The 19,469-nt window shown below is 34.6% G+C and overlaps 1 protein-coding gene across 1 annotated transcript; it reads right to left on the bottom strand.

The window, feature by feature from the left end:
• Positions 1-1,003: 1,003 nt before the first annotated feature.
• LOC125861415 (AT-rich interactive domain-containing protein 5-like) lies at positions 1,004-12,095 on the bottom strand. The gene is made up of 4 exons (XM_049541324.1): positions 11,642-12,095; positions 11,444-11,585; positions 11,319-11,356; positions 1,004-1,110 (listed from the first exon to the last, which is right to left on the bottom strand). The coding sequence occupies exons 1-4, from the start codon at positions 12,093-12,095 to the stop codon at positions 1,004-1,006; spliced, it is 741 nt and encodes a 246-aa protein (XP_049397281.1).
• Between the last annotated feature and the right edge of the window lie 7,374 nt (positions 12,096-19,469).

A 19,469-nucleotide genomic window follows, 5' to 3' on the forward strand; every position in this document is an offset into this window, starting at 1 on the left:
ACTGCAAAGAGACAACATATACCCACACCCATTGGACACGGATCCCACACCCATGTCGTGTCGACACGGGTGTGGCACCAATGGTTAAGAATCCGAGCAACTTAGCTTATAGCTTGATGTTGGAATCTATGTTGTCATTTTTGCAAAAGCACTTCATGTTTTCTTCCTATTATCCATTTTAGTAGATTTAATATTCTCTCCGCTATAAAAAGAATGCCTCCTTCCAAAGTTACCAAATTCAAAGAAAATATAGCCTCTTCCCTTTTTTGGCAATTCTTAATCTCAATGTGCCACAACTCACATGACATATTCAAGACCACAAGATTAAAGGACATTTTGGTACATTCTACGCATCTTTGGTTTATCTAAACTCAAATCTAAAATGAACCTTCAACCTAAAATTCTTATTTGAACAACTTTTTATTGTTATTCATCTATTTGAGTCATTACTAAACTAAAATAGCTTACTCAATCTCGACAATTGCTTATTCATATGCTATTATGAGTTCAAGACAGGCAGCTATGGTGAAATTGGTAGACACTCTGCTCTTAGGAAGCGATGTAATGCATTAATTTTCCTTTCATGGAGTTACTCCCTAATTCATATAATTTTGTATTTCAAAAAAATTGTTATAATTTGTAAAATAATGGACCAAGTGCTATTTTGATCCAAGGCTACAAGATTTAAAAAAAATTATTTACTTTCTTAAAGTCTATGTCATGTCAAAACCAGACAAACATTTGAAACAACGGGAGTAGTTAGTAAGGTTTTATATAGTTCATGAACAATTGTTTTTTTACCACCTTCTGATATATTGTTCTAGCAATCAAGAAGCTTATTCCTCTCACATGTACCCAAAATATATCATAACATTTCACTTGCAAAACAATAGAAATAAACTTCAAAATCTTGGCACATCATTAGTAAAACAATGACAGACAACATCTCCCTTACATAGTATATATTTGGGAAGTTGATGTTTGGTGAGTAAAGGAAAAATATTCATATCAAGTTGCTAGAAAAACAGAAATAACCAGGCCCAACTAAATGTTCACTTGGGGGATTAAAGGAGTCTCCCATTTGCCGCCACAACTTGTATCCAGTTACCTATAGAGATAAAGTAGCTTAACAGTACACCATCAAAAGTACGTGGGAATAACATAACATTCATCTCAGAGACTCATAGCATATTGCATCATTAATTAATCAACCTACTAACAGAAGAAAATACACAACCACCGCTTGGATTTTTTTTAAATACACTATGGAGTACGGAGCTTCATTGCTTATTTCTTAAAAATAAATTAAGAATGCCCTCTCTAAAAACTCCAGTCATCACATGACACAATAGGGGACGGAAAAAGGAATCAGTGCCTAATGCTCCACCCACCTTGGGAACAGTAACAACAATGGGGGGATTGACGGGAGGTTGAGCCACTTGCACTGTGGGAAGGACTCCAGGGCCGACCAATCCCTTCAGAAAATTCATGATCTGTTGAGCTAACATTGGGTCTAAGGAAGGAATACCAGAAGTCTCAGCCTGTGCATCCTCCTCGTCTTCGATCTCCACATTCTATTCCACCTCTTCGTGGGGTGCAGAAGGGGCCTCTAGGAGCATTCTCAACTAGAGCTCCACCCCTAGCAGGGGCTACACTTCCTCGGCCTCTACCCCTTCCTCATCCCCTACCCTGCCTTGACCGCGGCCTCTTGTTGCGGACTCCTCTGCTGCTCATTGATGGGGGCTACGAGACTAACGTCGTTGTATCGCGTGTTAACCATACACAGACAGAAGAGTGAAAGATATCAGAAACCACTTTGGATCGCTAGATACCAGTTGGAATCAAGTCATAGCATGAAACGAGAAGAAGACGTAGAGATTTCCTAAAGTTCTATAGCCTCTCGAAAAAAAGTATAGACGTTTCCGTACTGTTCCGCAAGACTCTACTAGACTTGTTTTGGTATAATGAGATCAATGAACCTAGGGCTTTGACACCAACTTTGGCATGACCCAGACCGCCATGATTGGCACCCACACTAACTCTCCGGTGGGAGAACCACTACTACAACCGGATTAAGAAACTTAACGAAAACTAAGCATTTAAAAATACGGAAGCAGGTTTAAATGAATAATGAAATATGGAATTCCCATAAACTCTGAAAGTTTAACAAAAACAACTAATTGTGGAAATTCAACCCATATAACTTGAAAGTCATTGTACCAAAACACTACTAATCAACAAGTCTAAGCGAAAAGGGATGCAACCCCGAAACCAAACAACAAATAAATCTAACTGTAGAGTCGGAGTCCAAAAATAGTGGACTAAATAAATAGTTAATCTATTGCAACCTGAAAGAACTGGCTCACCCTCGAATGAGGTCTCGATCAAAGATCCTCTAGCTGAGGTCTATCAGTAGCCGCTTGAACATGCCCTGTACTAAAAAAAGAATGAGCAAGTGCAGTATCAGTACACAACCATAGTGTACCGGTAGGATCACACGACTATTCCAGTAAGCGAAATACACACAAGAAATTACAACATAGTAAACACATATACGTAATGCATAGTTCAATTATAATTTCAGTAGCAACGTACAATTTCCCAATATCAATGACAGGAGACAGGAACATAATCATAACAAGTGGTTCTCTCATGGAACCAACACCCAAAATGTTAGTGTGTCGGAACGTGACACCTGATTCAATATATGTGTCGGAATGTGACACTCGGTCTAATTTATGTGCCCAAACGTGACACTCAATCCAATCAGCACAACCACACTGACAGTCACACCCATAATGAACAGTACTCATAGTCATATAATTAAGTAACAGGTCCATGTCATGCAATCGTTCACACATACTCATTTTCATGGGATTTAATTCACATTTATCTATTCACGTACATGCATGCATACAATGATGAAATTAACTAGCATATATCACACAAACAGGAAATCAAACCATCACCTACCTCGAAACCAAGCTTGCTCCTAAGACATTTGAGCCTTCCCTTTCCAGATTCTTTCAGCTTGTTCTTAGTCTAAAACAAGTAATTAATGCAAAAATCAATAAACAGGGCCCAATTTACCTAGATAATAATCAAACTATCAATCCATGGCCAAACCCAAGATCTTAATATTCAATTACGGCTTTTCCCACCATTAACTTCAGGCCAAAACCCTTCCCCAATGATAATCACCCAAGATTCTAAGTTCCACAGATCAAAAATGGATTAAGGGAGTAATAATATTACCTTTAGCGCTAGAAGTCATGGAAAACTATCAAGAAACTGCCATGGGTCGTCCATTAGCTCTCAAGAACGACGTTTTATAGAAAATAACGTTTTGGGATTTTTCCCCGATTTAAGCTACGACTGTCCCGCCACAGCAGCCCTGCCCTGGCGGAACTAACCCCGTCCCGACGGCTTGTACAGAGACAAAAAGTAAGAATTCGACTTCCAAGCACCCATTTCGCAACACACCTTCAAACCTTGACGTTCTAAAAATACCCGTCACGCTAAGATTAGTTTCAGGAGTTCTACTAGCCTGAATTTGATTCCGTAAAATTGTACGGGCTCCTTAACGTCTTGGGTATCCACTCATGGGATCAAATTCATTATTAACCCCCCCCCCCCCGGNCCCCCCCCCCCCCGGGTTCATTACCAGATTTCCCTAGACCTCCCTTAACTTAGATTTCGTCCAAGTATAGCCTAGGCTAGAAATTTCCAACTCACTACCCAAAAGTTTTCTGGCCCAAATTCTTTCCCCATTGGCTTTTTCATAATGACGGGAACATGTCTTTACAATAAAAGTATAAAATTTCATTATTGAGCTTTCTAATGAGAGACAAAACTCAAAACTAGTCAAATAATTCATGTTGGTGGTCCAATTAATACAAAAGAATTGTGCCACAATAGGACACAAATTGATTTTTCAACAATTGAAGCTGACAACTGACAACACATATCTCATCTAGCTATCCACAAAAAGAAAAAAAACATTAGACCTAGAACATAATATATACCAACTAAATCTAGGATGATAAATACTAAAGTAAAATAAAGGTCTAATCTTCTATTATTGAATGAATGATGGACAATTTCAAGAATTTTGTTCTTCATTCACATAATTAATTTATGCAACTAATGTGATCGTTTTTAAAAAATCAGATGTATACTAACCTAATAGATATATCAAATAAAATAATGTTAAATTTAATTTTGGACCCTACGTGGATAACAAAGTTCACCATCGCTATCTTCTTTGTTACCTCAAAAGCAAGAACACCATAATATCTACCACCATTTTCTCCGCTTTCTCCAACAAGGGTGAACTTTGTTATTCCACTGGCCTAATAAGTAATACCCATTTTTGTTTTAAGCAAGAGAAAAAAATTTACCTATTATATCCTCAATTTATCTAGAGTGTTATTTTTTTTTGAAAGAAGTAGAACCTCTTTTAATGAGTAAATTAATTTGAATTTCTATCAATTAATAGGGGTAAAATGGTAAATTCACAATGTCAATTATTATTTTCTTAATAGATGTGTCAAGTTAAAAATGGACAAGTAAATAGGGACAACAAGAGTATCAAATAAGGAAAAAACTCAAATATTTCATCAAACTTTGATAAAAGGGTTGTCTATATCATTTGCTAAAAGTTTGGCTCATCTATACCATTTCTGTTTGAGAAAAGGATCATACATGTCATTATTTGTTAACGAAAAATGGTTCCGATTTTGCAAAATTATTTCTAAACGTGGTCAATAATCATCCGATCAAGTCATTAAATCAAAACATTTTTAAAAGGAAAAGGAATCAAATATGCCATCAAACTTTGAGAGAAGACTCATTTTATGTTATCCTTTAAGAGTTTGACTCATCTATGTCATTTTAGTTAACAAATAATGGTATAGATGAGTAGTTTCTCTAACAAAAATGACAAAAAAGAGCCAAATTTTAATAGATGACATAGATAAATCTTTTCTCAAATTTCAACGACATATTTGAACCTTTTTTATTTACCAACTATATATTAACATCATAAAAGACTAATCCCTAAACTTTTGACAAAAAAGGTCATTTCTAGCTTTTAATCGTCACCAAAGTAACAAATTATACATGATATCAAATGACTGCACAAGTTATGCCAACTGATTAGTCTGAGAAATGAAGCAAAATCAGTGAATTAAACAAACAATTGTTTTTGTCTTACTTTTATTTTTAGACCGTTTCAAAAAGAATCTTTTTAAAAATGTTTGACAACTCTTTAATTTCAACTTTGTAAATGTCATGTTTAAATTAAAAAAAAATATTATGTACTTTCTTAAACTTTGTATAAGTCAAAACAGAACAAAAAATCAAAGAGAGAGGGAGTAAATAATAAATTTCATACTATTTATATTCATTTGCAAAATAAAGTTTAATTTTTTTTTATTATTGGGCTTGCTAATTAGAGAGGCAAAACTCAAAACTAGTCAAATAGTTCATGTTGGTAGTCCAATTAATATAAAATTGTGCCACAATTGGAAAAAATTTGATTTTTCAACAATTGAAGTTGACAATACATACTTCATCTAATTATCTGCAAAAAAGAAAAGAAAAACATTAGAACTAGATCATAATGTATACCAAACTAAATATAGGATGATAAATACTAAAGTAAAACAAAGGTCTAATCTTCTATTATTGAATGAATGATGGACAATTTCAAAAAAAAATTCTTCATTCACATAATTTATTTATGCAATTAATGTGATCATTATTTCCAAAATTAAGATGTATACTAACCTAATAGATTTATCAAAAAAATTAAAAATTTTAAATTTAATTGTGGACCCTACGTGGCTAACAAAGTTCACCATTGTAGTCTTATTTGTTAGCTCAAAAGACACAACACCATGTTCTCTGCTTTCTCTAACAAAATATACTATGTTCACTTTTCTAAAACTTTTCCAATTGCCTAATAAATAATACCCATTTCTGTTTTAAGAGACAATGATGTTATATTTCATGAAGTTATTTCCTTGAAAATAATAAAAAAGATAGTAATGGTGAATTTTGTTAGCCACGAGGGGTCCATAGTTAAATTTAACACATTTTTATTGGGTAACTTACAAAAATTCTACTAGTTTAAAAGCTATTACTTAGATGCATGTTAGTTTGCAATATTATGAATCCTACTAGATTTTGGTGCGACAAGATACATCTAGAAACATGTATATCATGATATATGAAATCAAATTTTGGTTTAATTTGTTCTAGATATAATGTATTCAAGTGGATTTGCATGTATCTAGTATACATAGACAAATCTCGCTCACCTCCCTCGCCTCTCTCATTTCTCACTAGTCATTTTCTATCTCGCTGGTGTATCGGTATCCTAGATACATCCGAATTACACCAAATACATGTATCTAGTGTGATCACATGTATTTGAGATGTATAGACAAATCTCACTCGCCTCCTTTATGCTTTTGCTCGTCTCTTTCCCTATTTAGTATATCTGGTAGCAAAAATTATGTGTCTAGGTGTATCTACTTGAAATGTGAATAATTTCTTAACAAGAAACTTTTTTAATGATATCACAACNCTTGGGGTCGCCACAAGAACGCTCTAAACGACGCAATAAATGCTTTAATTTAAAAAAATGACCTAGAGGGTCATTACAATCATTGACTAATAAGTAATTTTTGAACAAGAAACCTTAATGATGCCACAACAATATACATATACTCTTATAGTATCATTGACTAATGAGTAATTTCTGAAAAGGAAACCTTAATGATACCACAACAATATACATATACTCCTGTAGTATCATTGACTACTGAGTAATTTCTGAACAAGAAACTTTAATGCTACCAATACAGTGTATATATACTGATTTAATATCACTTACGTGAAATTATCTGCCTTAATGATACCAATACAATATATGATACTGATTTAGTATTAGTTAAGCGAAAATCATCAGCCTTAATGAATAGGGGGTATGGTTTGTAATTTTTTTTTATAGAATGTGTATTTCTTGAATTACATTGAATTGGGGTATGAACATGTAATTATTTTGAGTTTAATGACCCATTTATGTTGTTTTCCATTAATAAACATGGTAGGGAATGTTGTGTAATTAGATAGTCTCTCCCTTTTTATTTGATAAATCTGTTAGGTTCATAGTAAACAACCGAAATGAACACCCTTTGCTATTAAGAATGATTTGGATCAAGTAAAATATATTAAGAAATATAAGAAATGACCATTCAACTATTTCCATAACCAAAATTTTCAAAATTACTAAAATTATCCAAAACATCTTGTTCTGCCTCTCTAGTTTGCCAATAATGGCTTCTAATCTTCTTTTTCTTCCTTCCCATTTCACCATTAGTGAATTCTTGTCCTTCTTTCTACCTCCTCCTTAGGGATGGCAATGAGGTGGGGCAGATGCAGGGTTGGGTGAGCATAAAGTTATGCGGGGCGGGGCGGGGCAAGTTTAAGATTATGTGAGGCAGGTGGGATTTGCGGAGGGTGAAGTGAGTTTTTAAAAAATTAATACAGTACGGAGCGGGTTGCGGGTATATGTGATTTTCTTGTGAGTTCAAACTTAATTTTGACTTTTTACATATTATAAGAGTGATAGAGCATTATTTATTAAGATAATTATATTAAAGCTACTGAAATATTTAAGATAGTAAAAGAAAATGGTTCAATAAAAATAATACAATTTCCTACTTGTTTCCCAATTGACCTCTAAAAAATAAAATTTTAAGCCACTATCCTTATTAAATTAATACAAGTTTATGAAAAAATGAATTTATTTTTATGAATTTTATTTTTAGTATCAAACTTAACTAGAAAAAGAAAATATTACGAAAATTATGCGGGGCGGGTCTATGTGGGACGGGGTAGGGTGGGTTGAAAGTGAGAAGAAAAGTTATTATGCGAGCGGAGCGAATTAAAAAATTGTGGGTTAAGCTCAACCCGCCCCGCCCCCGCCCCGCATCACCCATTACCATCTTACTCTTCCTTTTTTTTCTTCCACATCGTTTTTCCCTTTTCTTTCTCTATCATTTTCTTCTTCTTCTTCTTCTTCTTCGTTGCTTTTTCTTTTTTTTTTCTTTAAATTTTGATGTACCAAAAACGTGAATCATTTCAAGTGAATTATATATCAAAGACTCAAAATATCGAGAGAATTTCATATCTAAATTTTGATACTATTTAAAGGTGATTTCAAGCTGATCAAGACTAAATAATAAATGTATACTTCATGTATAGTCAATGCATACTTCATATATAATTAATCTATATTTAGTTTTTTGAGTATATCGTCATGTATAGATACGCTATATTAAATAGTCAGTACTCATTATATACTTTATATGACTTTTCACAAACTAATTATATATATAGTCAATGTATACTTTCAATGATTTTTTTATTATATGTCTATATTTATTGTAAACTAATTACTACTTTATTATATATAATTGAAAGTATTCATAAAATATATTTAAAAGACCAAAATAAAATATTACAAGTAAATTAAGTACCATTTTAGTCATTTTCTCAAAAACTCTCACATAAAGACAAAAGAATTAACTCATATCCTACTCACACTCTTCAGTTACTTAGTGCCAAAAATATTTGAAGAAGCAAAAGCCGCCATTAGAGGGTTAAGCTCACAATCGTTTCCATCTTTGTTAACCTACTTTGCTTTATCTACCTCTGATTTCGATTGCAGATTCTTACCTGTTACTGAATTTGATGGATTCCTGTAAGTTTTTTTACTTGTCGACATTACTTGTTTATTTGTTGAACGTTGCTCTGTTTTTGAAAAAAATTTAAAAACTTAACACATTTGAGATGTGGATGAAGTTTTGATGTTTTTTTCCGGTGAATTGGTCGGCGGGAGGACGTTTTTTTAGTTTTCATTCTGTTTAGAGTTAACAAACAGGAATGAAAAATAGGATTTTAATTTTTTTTTGTTTGTTTTTGTATTCTCAATTCTATTTTGATGAAACTAGGGTTTTTTGTGTGTGTTTGTGTGGAGGAATTCATGATTTTTCTAGTAGATTTTATATATAAGGGAGTTTGGCTATGAAATTTGAGAGAATTTGAAAAAAAAAAGAATACTTTTTTACTCCAAATTGGAGTTGTTTTCGAGTTTTTGTGAGTGATTTGGAGTGAAAAAAGTGAAAACACTTGAATTTTATGCCTAATCGTGTTTGCTTTTTGGAGTCTAGACAAACATGGATTCAAGTTATATCAGCGGCAGAGGAAGAAAAGACTCCAAAAAACAAACACGATTGGCCATAAATTTCAAGTTAAGTTATTCATGAAATTTGAAATGAAGTTATAAAATGAAATTAGATATAAAGTTTCTTTTCTTGTAAAAAATTGAATTTGAAATAAATTTAAGAAATTTGTAGAGAATCATATAACTAGTGGAATGAGTGATGCATATCAGTTTTTTTGGAATTTATTTCTTCCATTTCCTTTTACTTTTGGGTGCTTTTTCTTGAGGAGATGAGTATTAGAATGCCCGAATTTGATACATATGATATGTTGTCTGTGACTAGTTGTTAGAATGGATAAGGGTGATGTAGAGATGCTGGACGCTGAAAAGAATGTCCCTGCTCATGATGTCCTTGTGTCCAATGAGTCACCGGTCGAGTATTAAAACGACGTTAAGACTGGCAAAAACAATGTTGAGAACAAGACAGATGATCAGTGTAATTCAAAGGTAGAGGACTTGAGGAATGCTAGAAGTGAGACAGAGGACCAGCTCAAATCTAAGAGTTAGCCAGAGGCACACCATAACGTGGTGCTGGAGAACGAAACACCTATTATTGATGCTGGAACGGATGATATGATAAGTGGCTTTCTGAATTTGAATATTGATGAAGGAGAAGTGAATGAAGTTCAACAGAGTGATGAAATGATCTATGAGGTCAATCAAAATGGTAATGATTTGACGGTTGCTAGACAAAAGGACCTTTAAATGAGAGCAAATCCAACAACTGTTACCACTGATGGTGATGCTAGGCTGTACAAGTTTCCAAAAGTGAAACTAGATGTTACTGATTCTTCGATTGGAAAAACGCCAGAACCACCTAGTCCAATGTTTCTGATCAATCCTTCAACTGCAGATGCTGGACAACATAGTGGGGAAGCATCTGACAATATTTCTACAATGGTACATACTCTGATATACCCTTGGGGGCTTATTGATATACATATATACGAAATTTCCCTATTAATGATCATTCGCTTTTTCAAAATGATCATTCGTTTCATATTTCAGATGGCTGATGGTGAGGATGACGAAGGCTCCCAGGAGGATCAAACTGCCTCTTTAGGAAAACTAGGAATGTTTTATCGGGAGAAGGCATTGGAATTTGAACCACCTAGGTTTTATGGTCATCAACTTATCTACTTAAAGTAAGTGTATCATGGTTTTATCATTGAGCCTTTCTATTTTCATCTTTTTCCTGGTACATATTAACTCTTGTCATGTTCTTCGTGCTAGGTTATGGAGATATGTGATCAGATTAGGCGGCTATGATCGGGTAACCCTTTTATTCTGCACTTTTATTTGATCAGTTCTCATTTATACTACAACATTATAGATTTACCAGGTTGTTGTACAATCAATGTGACTAAGCCTTGATTATACTGTAAGGTGAGATTTTATACTATTTCGACTCAGTATAGGATATTATGTTTTCATTTTCACGTCTGCTTTGCAGACTAACTTTTAAAAAAAAAACTGAATCTGAATTTACTTTTAAATTATTCGTGAGGACCTTTTCGCTTAATGTTGGTTCATGTTGTGCAATCCTTTTCTTCTATTCTTTATTCTTTCTTCACTTCCTTTTTTGTTGCGCTCATGTTCCTTCGATCATTTCAGTGCTTAATTCTCATGGTCTCTTAGTAGCTCAAGAAAATGATCCAAGGAACATGAGAATTAAGCACTGAAATGATCCAAGGAACATGAGTGCAACAAAAAAGGAAGAGAAGATAGAATAAAGAATAGAAGAAAAGGGTTGCAAAGCATGAACCAACATTAAGCGAAAAAGTTCTCAGGAAAACTTAAAAAGTAAATCCATTTTCAGTCTCAAAAAAAAAAGTTAATTTGCAAAGTAGAAGTGAAAAGGAAAACGTAATAACCTACATAGAGTCCAAATTGTATAAAATCTCACCTTATAGTATAATCAAGACTCAGTCACATCGACTGTACAATAACATGGTAAAATCTATAACACTTGCAGTATAAATGAGAACTTTTCAAATATAAGTGCAGAACAAAATGCTTATCCGATCATAGCCGCTTAATCTGATCACAGATCTCCATAACCTATCACGAAGACATGACAAGATTTAATATGTTCCAGGAACAAGATGAAAATAAAAAGGCTCAATGATAAAACAATGATACACTTACTTTAAGCAGTTAAGTTGATGACCATAAAACCTAGGCGGTTTAAATTCCATTGCCTTTTCCCAGTAAAACGTTCCTAGTTTTCCTAAAAAGGCAGCTTGATCCTCAGGGGAGCCTTCATCATCCTCACTATCAACATTTGCAGTTGAAGGATTGATTGGAAACATTGGACTAGATGGTTCCGACATTTTCCAATAGAAAAATCAGTAACTTCGAGTTTCACTTTTGGAAACTCGCACAACCTAGCATCACCATCAATGGTAATAGTTGTAGGGTTTGATTCTATTTGAGGGTCCTCATAGATCATTTTCTCACTCTGGTGAACTTCATTCACTTCTCCTTCATCAATATTGTGTACTTCATCATCAGTCAAATTTGGATAGCCACTTACCATATCATCCGTTCCAGCATCGATAGTAGGTGTTTTGTTCTCCAGCACCACATTGTCGTGTGCCTCTGGCTGAATCTTAGAGTTGAGCTGGTCCTCTGTCTCATTTCTAGCATTCTTAAAGTCCTCTCTCTTTGAATTACTCTGATAATGTGTCTTGTCCTCAGCAATGCTTTCGCACTTCACCGGTGACTCATTGGACACAAGGTCATAACTAGAAGGGACATTCTTTTCAACGTCCAACATCTCTACATCACCTTTATCCATTCTGACAACTAGTCACATGCAACATATCATACATATGTCGACATTCTAATACTCATCTCCTCAAGAAAAAAGAAAGGGAAGAAATAACTTCCAAAAAAGTTAGAGTTGTTTTTTGAGATTTTGCGAGTGATTTGGAGTGAAAAAAAGTACTTTTTTTTTCAAATTCTCTCAATTTTCATGGCCAAACTCCATAACCCTAGTTTCATCAAAATAGAATTGAGGAAACAAAAACAAAGAGAAAAAAATAAACATCTTGTTTTTCATCCCCGTTTGTTAACTCTAAACAGAATGAAGACTAAAAAAAGGTCCTCCCGCCGACCAATTTACTGGAAAAAAAACATCAAAACTTCATCCACATCTCAAATGTATTTAGTTTTATCAGGTTTTTCAAAAATAGAGCAACGTTGAACAGATAAACAACTAATGCCGATGAGTACTTACAGGAATCCATCAAATTCAACAACAAGTAGGAATCTGCAATCAAAATCGGAGATTGATGAAGCAAAGCAGCTTAACAAAGAAGGAAACGATTGAGAGCTTAATACTCTAATGGCGGCTTTTGCTTCTTCAAATATTTTTGGCACTAAGTAACTGAAGAGTGTGAGTAGGATATGAGTTAATTCCTTTGTCTTTATTTGAGACTTTTTGAGAAAATGACTAAAATGGTACTTAATTTACTACCAATTTTTTTTTTTTGGTCTTTTTAGTATATTTGAGGAATAATTTCAATTATATATAATAAATTAGTAATTAGTTTACAATAAATATAGTCATATAATTAAAAAATCATTGAATGTATACCTTGACTATATATATAATATAGTTTGTTAAAATTCATATAAAGTATATAATGAGTACTGGCTATTTAATATAGCGTATATGTACATGACGATACTCAAAAAACTAAATATAGCTTAATTATATATGAAGTATGCACTGACTATACATGAAGTATACATTGATTATTCAATCTCAACCAGCTCAAAATCACCTTTAAATAGTATCAAAATTTAGATATGAAATTCTCTCGATATTTTGAGTCTTTTGATATATAATTCAGTCGAAATGATTCACGTTTTGCGGTACATCAAATTTTAAAGAAAAGAAGAAAAAGAAGAAGAAAAAGAGGAGGAGGAGGAGAAAGAGGAAGCGAAGAAGAAGAATGAAGAATGAAAGATGATTGGAAGAAAAAGAAGGAGGAGGAGTAGGGATAACAATGGGCGGGATGGGAGCGGGGGTGGGGTGGGTTGAGCTTAACCCGCAATTTTTTTAATCCACCCCGCATAACAATTTTTTTCATTTTCAACCCGCCCCACCCCGTCCTGCATAACAACTTTTTTTCGAAGAAGGAGAAGGAGAAGGAGAAGGAGAAGGAGAAGGAGCAGGAGAATTAGGAGAAGGAGAAAAAGAAGCAGAAGGAGAAGGAGAAGGAGAAGGCGGAGGAGAAGGAGGAGGAGAAGGAAGAGGAGAATAAGGAGGAGAATAAGGAGAAGAAGAAGAAGAAGAAGAAGAAGAAGAAGAGGAAGAGGAAGAGGAAGAGGAAGAGGAAGAGGAAGAGGAAGAGCAGGAGGACGAGGAGGAGGAAGAGGATGAGAAGGAGGAGGAGGAGGAGGAGGAGGAGGAGGAAGAGGAGGAGGAAGAGAAAGAGGAAGAGGAAGAGGAAGACAAAGAGGAGGAAGAAGAGGAAGAGGAAGAAGAAGAAGAGGAAGAAGAAGAAGAGGATGAGGAGGAGGAAGATTGAAAGATGATGCGAAAGAAAAAGAATGAGGAAGAGTAGGAATAGCAATGGGCAGGGCGGGGGCGGTGTGGGTTGAGCTTAACCCACAAATTTTTTAATCCGCCCCACATAATAACTTTTTTTAATCTTAACCTGCCCCACACCCTCCTGCGTAACAACTTTTTTTTCATTTTCAACCTATCCCGCATAGACCCGTTCTGCATAATTTTTCTAATATCTTCTTTTTTCTAGTTAATTTTGATACTAAAAATTAATTCATAAAAATAAATTCATTTTTTTTCATTAAGTAGTATTAATTTAACAGGATAGTGACTTAAAATTCTATTTTTTAGAGGTCAACAGGGAAACATGTAAGAAATTGTATTATTTTTTATTGAACCATTTTCTTTTACTATCTTGAATATTTTAGTAGCTTTAATGAAATTATTTTAATAAATAATGCTCGATCACTTTTAAAAAATTTAAAAGGTTAAAATTAAATTTAAACCCACATAAAATCACATATACCTGCAACCTGCTCCGTACCGCATTAATTCTTAAAAATTCCACTTCAACGTTCCCCACATCCCACCAACCCTGCTCGCATAGGCTTATACCCACCCCGCCTCATTGACATCCCTAAGGAGGAGGAAGAAATAAGGAAAAGAAGTCATTAATGGTGAAATGGGATGAAAGAAAAAGAAGATTAGAAGCCATTATTGGTGACTAGAAAGGCAGAAGAAGTTTTGGATAATTTTAGTAATTTTGAAATTTTGACTAAACTTTTTGTATTGGAAATAGTTAAAGTACTTCTTTTTCTGTATAAATAACAATTATTATTTCAGCTATACGAACCATCATTGACCGTGATACTTAAGCCCATGTTAGTCCAATATTTTACAACACAAAAAATAAAATATTTCTATATTTTCTAGTGACATATAATCTTAATCAACTTTTAAAAACTCCTAGAAAATATAGCAACTTTTTCTTTATAAGTAATCTTAGAAAATTATAAGGGAGGGGGAATCAACTTGTGTTTATATGACGAAGCATAATTATTGGTGTTTTTTTAAAAAAAGATGGGAAACAAAAATTAAAAAAGATTCTCAATAGATTGAATGACTTTCAATAACTTTCAATAATTTTATTAAGCATTGAGCGGCTTTAAATAGCCAACACAAAAATATAATCTGCATAATTTGAAATTTAAAATAACCTAAAATATCTCAACAATTAAAACTACCTAAAAAATATTTAAAATTCAAATTCATCCTAACACTAGGTAACTTATTATTTTTTAAAAATGACCGCACTAACTAAAAGCAAACGCAACACTCCTCCTTTGCCTTAGATACTGCAATTTTAAAAAGTTGTTCCTCCTTGATTTTTGCTTCTACACTTGCGCTTGAAGATTGTTCATAAGCTTGCACACTTTTGTAACATGACTGGTTTGCAATTTCCACATATCGCATCATGTCTCCACCAACAAAAAAATTTCAAGTGCACTTTTCTTTTGAAGTATTTGCAAAGAGGATGATCATCTTTTTCTTTTCTGTTTTGTGCATAAAAAGAACACTCGGTAACATTATCGTGCATGAAGGCTCTTCTTTGCTCTTATGCTTGAAGAGCACTAATTAGTCCTTCAACAGAAATAGTAGAGAGATCTTTAAACACTTCCAAAGATGAAATTTTAGATTCAAATCTCTGGAATTGTCACAAATATTTTTTCTACTATTCTTTTGTAACGACCCTAAAAACGAACTACTGAAACTAGAGCCTAATGTGTGTGTGTTTGAGTTTGGTGTGAGGTTTGATGGTATTTGATGTTGTCCCGAGCCTTGGTTGAGGGGTTTAGGGGTCAAACTTCAAGGTACTACTCCCCATGAATCACCCTAGGGGTCCTTGAGGAGGACCCTAAGCTTAACCTCCAAGACCCCAAAGAAAACCAAAGATGGCCAAAACTTGGTGACCTACGGAAGGGGACTACGCCCCGTAGGTCCATCCAAGCCCCATGGATAGCCTCCGTAGGTCAAGCCCTCCAGACCATGCCCCAACCCTAGACAACGGACCAGCAGCACGGTCCGTGAATGGACTCACGGTCCATGGTCCAGGGCGTAAACCATGACTGTGCAATCTGGTTTGGACACGGCTTGGGCAAGGGTCTTTTGGTAAATTGTTCATTATTTGTTAAGTGTATGGGTGGTTATTTTAAGTATATTAAGATGTTTTAAGAGTATTAAAACAAAATTAGACCTCATTATTTCAAAAACCATTCCCTCCCAAAAGTCTTCTCTCTAGAAACTTCATTGGAGATCAAGATCAAGTTCAAGCTAGGGTTGGAGATTTCAAGGTGTTTCTTCTTCAATTTTAGTGGGGAATCAATAGAAAGGTATGGTAGTCCTGATCCTTGTCTAAATTTTCATTCAAGGAGCCAATTCAAAGGTGATTTCAAAGAATGAAAAATCTAGGGTTTTACTCAATCTCATAGGTTCTTTCATCAATCATTTTCAACTGGTTTTAAATGATGATTTATGATTGTATTGGTGTGTAATTGATGATTTAAGATGAAAATACTCTATGAACCCTTGATTTTTCTCAATTCCTAAATTGTACCTTATGAAGTGGGTGTGATGATCATGAATGAATGTTGATAGATTATGCCTAAATTGATTTATATTGTTGAATTGTATCACTATTCATTCCTAAATGTATTAATGAAAGGTTTGTTGGTGAAAGTGAATTCATGGCCTTGAAAAGGGAAAGTAATGACCTAATTTTCATGTTGAAGTAGAATTGTGCTTCAGCTATTGATCAACTTGAAAGGTGGAGGTGTTTAATTACTTTGTATAATGTGATCATGGCCTTGAAGGCATAGTTTGAGGAACTGAAGTATCATTACGATATTGTATATGTGAATGAGATGTGAAGGACTTGTTGTTGTTGATAGTATATTCTCAATTAACACTCATGAATGTTGATGTTGGAATGTGAAGGTTTCTATAATGTAATGTTGTATCTTGGATTGGTAGGCTTAGGTGCCCTCTTCTTGATAAATGAAAGCTATGTTGAATGAGATCTCGTGAATTGGTAGGCTAAGGCATACTTTTCTTGTATTGGTGAATGTGATCATGAATGAAGTATCTTGACTTGGTAGGCTTAGGCATCCTCTTCTTGAATAGTGAATGTATATTGACTTAATGACTAATGAATGTGTTGTTGACTTAGAATTGGTAGACCTAATGTTGGTAGCCTTTTGTTCAATAAATGAATGAATGTCTTGAGTTGGTAGACCTAGTGTTGGTAGCCTTCTATAAATGACGAATGAGATATTTTAGGCTATGCCTTGAACCGGTAGACCTAGTGATGGTGGCCCTTCATGATGAGTCTAGAACCCAATGTGTATGTTAAACCTTGAAGCGGTAGACCTAATGGTGGTGGCCTCCTTCTTGTGTGAGATGATGAACCTTGAATCGGTAGACCTAATGTTGGTAGCCCTTTCATGTGTGAAATGATGACCTTGTATCGGTAGACCCAATGTTTATGGCACCCTTCTTGGAAAGTCAATGAGTTATCCCTAATGTACCTTGAATCGGTAGACCTAGTGATGGTGGTCCTTTCTTGTGTAACATACTTTGGGTCTGTAGACCTAGTGATTGGTAGCCCTCTCAAGTACAATGATGCTAATGTGAATTAACTGCTTTATGGGAATGAAAACTAATCATCGAGTGGATATGGTAAGATGGAAAATCTCCCAACGTTAGGCTAGGGTTCCAATGAACATCTTCCCATCCCATAACTATCTGCCCGCATAGGATATTAGCTAGTGGATTCCATCAGAGCTGATGTTACAGTTCTACCTTAGGCAAGTAGAACACCTTTTATAGTGTGGGGTTACATGACACCGGATTACATGTCTAGCTTGCATGGTGTATGTTGGTTAAATGCTTATTCCCATCATGTGAGATGTGCATTATGGTTTCTTGAGGAGTTCTACAAAGTGTGGGTGGTAGTATGGGAAGCCATCCATGCATTTCACGAGTAGGCTTTGAGAGGGTCATAGTGAGTTCTGTAAGTCTTAATGACTATTGTTTGAATGTCCTCTTAGGAAGAAGTTAAGGAGAATGTTGATCTAATGTCTAATGAATGAAAGCCCTCTAAATGACGTTATTGAATTATGTTGACTCCTATATGGTTAAATGTAATGATGCATGCTATACTTGGATTGTATTATGAGTACTTCCTTATCATGACTTATCGTATATGAATGTGCCTTGTCTATGGTGACTTCAAAGGAGTACTTAGTGTGAGTAGTAATATGGGATGCTACTTGCATATTGCACAAGTATGACTTAAAGTTGTCTTAGATGTTTGTCTAAATGTGATGACGTGACTCATGTAATGTTTATGTCTCTTATATGCTTTATTGTGGAAAGGTGGAAAGGTGGAAAGGTTAAATGATAAGTTCACTTTTGGTGGCCTTAAGGTGATACTTTAGTGTGGGTGGTGGTATGGGACGCTACCCATACATTGAACAAGGTATAGCTTGAGGGTTACTTGAGGTGATGACTTAAGTGAAGGTAAAGGTTCATATGTGGATTATATTCTAATGTGAAATATGACTTAAATGTTGGTTGTGACTTATATTATGCCTCTTTTAACAAAGTTCGTGAACTTTTACCAAAAATGGCATATAGCATGACTTCCAAATAAATGTCCGTTTTATTCATGTTTTTCCATGGCTTCCATACTTAGTACTTTTTGTGCTAACCCCATTCTTCTCCATTTTTTACCAAAGTGTAGGGTTTGGAGATATTTGTGTTCTATGCTTGAGGAGTAGGTTTTTAAGGTGCTTGAAGATGAAGACTTGGTTAGTCCTCATAGTTTCGAGGACAAAACCCACCATGTTCCTTTATGTCTTTTAGTTTATGATAAAGCTTTTGTATGGGCTAATTCCCAATGTTGTATTCAAAGTATTAGATGGTTTGAGACATAGTATATAAAGTCTAGAAAGTCATCCGCTTGCTTTTAATGAAAATGTCTTCAATTGTAAAGAAAGTTATTAAATCTCCTTTATTTTCCTATGTTCTGATGTTCAAGAATGCTATGAGGCTTATATTAGACCCCTTCGGGGTCGAGTACATCGTGTTACGACTAGGGGGTGCCCTCGAGTCTTGACAAACATGGTATCAGAGCATAAGATAATGGAATGGTCTTAGGATGTCTCAAACCAGATCTAGTAGAGTCTTGTTCATAATGTGAAGCGCACCACATTATGAATAGGAGGCTATTGGGTGTTAAGAAAGTTTTACTTCTTCATTCTTCAAGGAGTGCCACAGAGTTTAGCTCTATAAAGTTTCTGTCTTGTTCCTTATACGATGGTCTTTAGTGTGTGACCACTTGAAAAGCGTATACTAGAAGGAGTGAGGGAGGAAGGTTAGTTGTGATGCCAATTACGGCTATGTGACTTGATAGATGTGAGATGATAGATTGTGATGTTGACTTTAGTATGAATGGATTGCTTTATGGTTATCTGTGATGTTGGTAGAAGGTTATGATGAGTTTTGAGGTATGCTGAAAGAGTTGATGAAGTGTGGTGTTTTAGGAATACTTAGGTGTGAGGAGTATGAAGGTTTAGTGAGGTTTTTCTCCAACCT

This window comes from Solanum stenotomum, chromosome 4 (assembly GCF_019186545.1).
Source record: "Solanum stenotomum isolate F172 chromosome 4, ASM1918654v1, whole genome shotgun sequence".
NCBI lineage: Eukaryota > Viridiplantae > Streptophyta > Magnoliopsida > Solanales > Solanaceae > Solanum > Solanum stenotomum.

What these genes read in the sequence shown, in the direction of transcription:
- LOC125861415 (XM_049541324.1), bottom strand. Translation starts at nt 12,095, where the DNA reads ATGGATAAAGGTGATGTAGAGATGTTGGACGTTGAAAAGAATGTCCCT. An exon ending in GAAACTCGAAGTTACTGATT is followed by an intron (nt 11,586 to 11,641) that starts TTTCTATTGGAA and finishes TCAATCCTTCAA; the next exon opens with CTGCAAATGTTGATAGTGAG. An exon ending in CAGATTAAGCGGCTATGATC is followed by an intron (nt 1,111 to 11,318) that starts GGATAAGCATTT and finishes CTTTATCTCTAT; the next exon opens with AGGTAACTGGATACAAGTTG.